Source organism: Dama dama, chromosome 5, assembly GCF_033118175.1.
Source record: "Dama dama isolate Ldn47 chromosome 5, ASM3311817v1, whole genome shotgun sequence".
In the NCBI taxonomy this organism is placed as follows: domain Eukaryota; kingdom Metazoa; phylum Chordata; class Mammalia; order Artiodactyla; family Cervidae; genus Dama; species Dama dama.
This window is the reverse complement of record NC_083685.1, coordinates 111,019,150-111,023,006: the sequence shown is the minus strand read 5'-3', so window position 1 is coordinate 111,023,006 and position 3,857 is coordinate 111,019,150. Positions and strand designations below refer to the sequence as shown.

The 3,857-nt window shown below is 42.4% G+C and overlaps 1 protein-coding gene across 4 annotated transcripts; it reads left to right on the top strand.

The window, feature by feature from the left end:
• The first annotated feature begins 450 nt into the window (after nucleotides 1-450).
• Nucleotides 451-1,320, top strand: LOC133056082 (keratin-associated protein 9-2-like). Of its 4 annotated transcripts, XM_061141190.1 has the most exons (3): nucleotides 451-542; nucleotides 780-950; nucleotides 1,029-1,320. In XM_061141190.1, the coding sequence occupies exons 1-3, from the start codon at nucleotides 451-453 to the stop codon at nucleotides 1,318-1,320; spliced, it is 555 nt and encodes a 184-aa protein (XP_060997173.1). The 4 variants fall into 4 exon arrangements, with proteins under 4 accessions (XP_060997173.1, XP_060997172.1, XP_060997171.1 ...); XM_061141189.1 differs by having other exon boundaries at nucleotides 451-1,126; nucleotides 1,193-1,320; XM_061141188.1 differs by having other exon boundaries at nucleotides 451-1,178; nucleotides 1,230-1,320.
• Nucleotides 1,321-3,857: the final 2,537 nt, after the last annotated feature.

Sequence of the window (3,857 nt, the reverse complement as noted above, 5' to 3'; positions counted from 1 at the left end):
CATGGATTCAGTTTGTCATTGTGAAGATGTCAGCCATTATGCCCCTCACCCCAGGGGAACTTCCCAGATTCCATATAGCAAAAGGACCAAAGCTGGAGAAGGACAAGGCTATAACCCTTCCAGGCCAGCTAGAACGATATCACATGATCACATTATGACTGAGCAGGAACAATACGTATGATGGGATCACCTTCTTTTTATCTGAGGAAAAATTCTATGAATTATTATCAATTAGAAACACTTTTAAAAGATTCATAACATCTAGGAAACAACTTCCTCATATACAATCCCTTCAGTGACTATGGAAAACAAGGCCAACAACAATAAGGAAAAGTCTGCTTATTGGTTCACACCCTGGGAGCCCAGTATATAAAAGTACAAGAATTGAAGAAGTGATCAGAATCTGAGACACTCACCTCTGAACAAGAACCTACACACCACCCTGAGACCATGACCCACTCCTGCTGCTCCCGTTGCTGCCAGCCTACCTGCTGCAGGACCACCTGCTGTAGGACCATATGCTTCCAGCCCACCTGTAGTGGGTCCAGCTCTTGTGGGTCCAGCTGCTGCCAGTCCAGCTGCCCCGCAACTTGCTCTCAAACCACCTGCTGCCAACCTACTTATGTGACCACCTGCTGCCAGCCCACCTGCTGTAGGACCACCTGCTGCAAACCCACCTGTGTGACCACCTGCTATCAGCCCATCTGCTGTGAGCCCAGCTGCTGCCGGCCTTGCTGCCCCCCAACTTACTATCACACTAGTGAAAACACCTGCTGTAGGACCACCTGCTGCAAACCCACCTGTGTGATCACCTGCTGTCAGCCCACCTGCGGTGGGTCCAGCTGCTGCCAGCCTTGCTGCCTCCCTGCCTGCTGTCAGACCACCTGCTGCAGGACCACCTGCCTCAAGCCTACTTGTGTGACCACCTGCTGCCAGCCCACCTGCTGTGAGTCCAGCTGCTGCCAGCCCTCCTGCCCCCAAACTTGCTGTCAAACCACTGAAACCACCTGCTGCAAACCTACTTGTGTGACCACCTGCTGCCAGCCCACCTGCTGTGGATCCAGCAGCTGTGGACAAACCTGCGCTGGTTCTAACTGCTGTCAGCCTTGCTGCCAGCCAGCTTCCTGTGCACCCGTGTACTGCCACAGAACCTGCTACCACCCCACATGCTGCTGCCTGCCTGGGTGCCTAGACCAGAGCTGTGGATCCAGTTGCTGCCAGCCTTGCAGCCGCCCTATCTGCTGTCAAACTACCTGCTGCAGGACCACCTGCTGCCGCCCTAGCTGTGTGTCCAGCTGCTGCCAGCCTTCCTGCTGCTGATCACTTTGCTAAAGAATCACTGTCTCACAAATCAACAATCTTACCACCTGATTTGGCATTTCAGAACAAATTTTACTTCCAAATGTTGCTGAAAGCAACATTCTGTCACCAAATTTATGTTATTCATTTCCCTGTTTAAAAGTCTGAGGATCAACTTGATGGAGTGTGAAGGAATTTACCTTAATTCTCTTCTTCTTATGTGTGGGTCATGTTCCTGCTTTCTGCATCCTAGATAGTGTTGGTCTCTGATTTGACTCAGAAATCAGAATCTTCACCTTCTCTCTACATGCAACTTAGGAAGATACATGCTTATGACTTTCTGCAGTTTCTGCTACTTATCTTTATAACCTTCATAATCATGTTTCTTTTCAATGTACTCATGATTCTTGTATCCTGCTTTCTTCTTTTCATAATCACTTTGAGTGCCTCCCTAGAAGCAGGGAATATTACTTAGATTTCCAAATAAATCTTGTGCTACTATTAATTCCATATTGTGTTTGGTGTTTTTATACAACATTCATGATGTGAGGATTTACACACATGTGCATATGATATGTACTATTCATTCTAAGATCATACAGTCCCCCATAATTATTATTTGCATTTTTCACATGAGAAAATGTCCAACTTGATAGACTATCTCAAAAGGAACATTTGTTACTTTTACCAGGTAAAGAAATAGAACTTGCTGCCATTACTTTCAAATTCTCTCTTTCACTCATTTCTAAATGTAGGCAAGTTCACTTTATATAAAGTTTCTAAACTTTATATAAATGAGAATATAGAATTGACTAATTTCTCTTTATGTTATGACTGTGAGACTCCTTCATGTAATCATCTGTAGTCCATTCATTCTCCTTGCTGTCTAATCTTCCACTGAATGAATACGACATGTTTTATTTGTTTACTGTTGATATATATGTAGATCGTTTTCAGTTTGGAGCTAATAAAAGTAGTGTTGCTATGAATGTTCTACAACAAGTCCTTTGGTACACACATATAAATATTTTTGTTGGAAAAACTCTGTAAGAATTGCTTGGACAGGATGTTTATACACTCTCTGTAGAGGTCCTTCCCATTTTATTCAATTTCCTTCTAGGTATTTTAAAGTCTAAGTTATAAGACATAACTAGGACCAGAATCAATTTATGCAAAGGCACTTTACAGAAAAATTGTGATATCAAGACGAGCAGAAATTTCTCTAGCCTGATGAGGATTTGAATAATGAATGTGTGTTTCTTAAATATAGTTGGGATTGTCAGTCGTGGAGGTTCAAAGTCAAGAGAGGCACACGTGCAAAGGTTAGCAGCACAGCCAAGCACTGCAGGGGAAAGAGACTGCACCTGAGTCTTCCAGTCCCTTAGGGAAGACCACGTGTTTGACATGATTGCATGAGATGCCACTCAGCATTCCGTCTTACCAAACACTTCTTCTGATTGCTTACAGAATAACCTTCTGATTGTTATTTGACTTTCCTCTTAGTTCTTCATGCAGATAGAAATGACTGATCAAGTAGATTATGAAAATATTACCACAATTATAATTGTGATCCTTAAATTGGAATATTAATTTATGTCATGGATAAGTTGTTATGATTCAATAGAGGACTTGATTGTAATATAATACAGTAATGTAATATAATACAGTACTGTAATACTAGAACATAACACAGTTTTCTGTATGTAAATAAAAGCAGATTTCTGAGTCTGCAAGAATCATTTCAGTTGGTTGCACATTTGTCAAAATAATAAAGATCAACTTGAATGGGAATACCAGACCACCTGACCTGCCTCCGAGAAATCTGTATGTAGGTCAAGAAGCAACAGTTAGACCTGGACATGGAACAACAGATTGTTTCCAAATCGGGAAAGGAGTATATCAAGGCTATGTTGTCACTCTGGTTATTTAATTTACATGCAGAGTACATCATGAAAAATGCTGGGCTGGATGAAGCACAAGCTGGAATCAAGATTGCTGGGAGAAATATCAATAACCTCAGATATGCAGATGACACCACCCTTATGGCAGACAGAGAGGAAGGAACTAAAGAGTCTCTTGATCAAAGTGAGAGAGGAGAGTGAAAAAGCTGGCTTAGAACTCAACATTCAGAAAACTAAGATCATGGGATCTGATTGCATCACTTAATGGCAAATAGATGGAGAAACAATGGAAACAGTGACAGACTTTGTTTGGGGGGGCTCCAAAATCACTGCAGATGGTGACTGCAGCCATGAAATTAAAAGACGCCTACTCCTTGGGAGGAAAGTTATGACCAACCCAGACAGTATATTAAAAAGCAGAGATATTACTTTGCCAACCAATGTCCATCTAGTCAAAGCTATGGTTTTTCCAGTAGTCATGGATGGATGTGAGAGTTGGACTATAAAGAAAGCTGAGTGCCAAAGAATTGATGCTTTTGAACTGTGGTGTTGGAAAAGACTCTTGAGAGTCCCTTGGACAGCTAGGAGCTACAACCAGTCCATCCTAAAGGAAATCAGTCCTGACTCTTCATTGAAAGGACTGATGCTGAAGCTGAA

Bases quoted from the DNA above. Each gene is read 5' to 3' on its own strand.
- LOC133056082 (XM_061141187.1), top strand. From the start codon at position 451: ATGACCCACTCCTGCTGCTCCCGTTGCTGCCAGCCTACCTGCTGCAGG.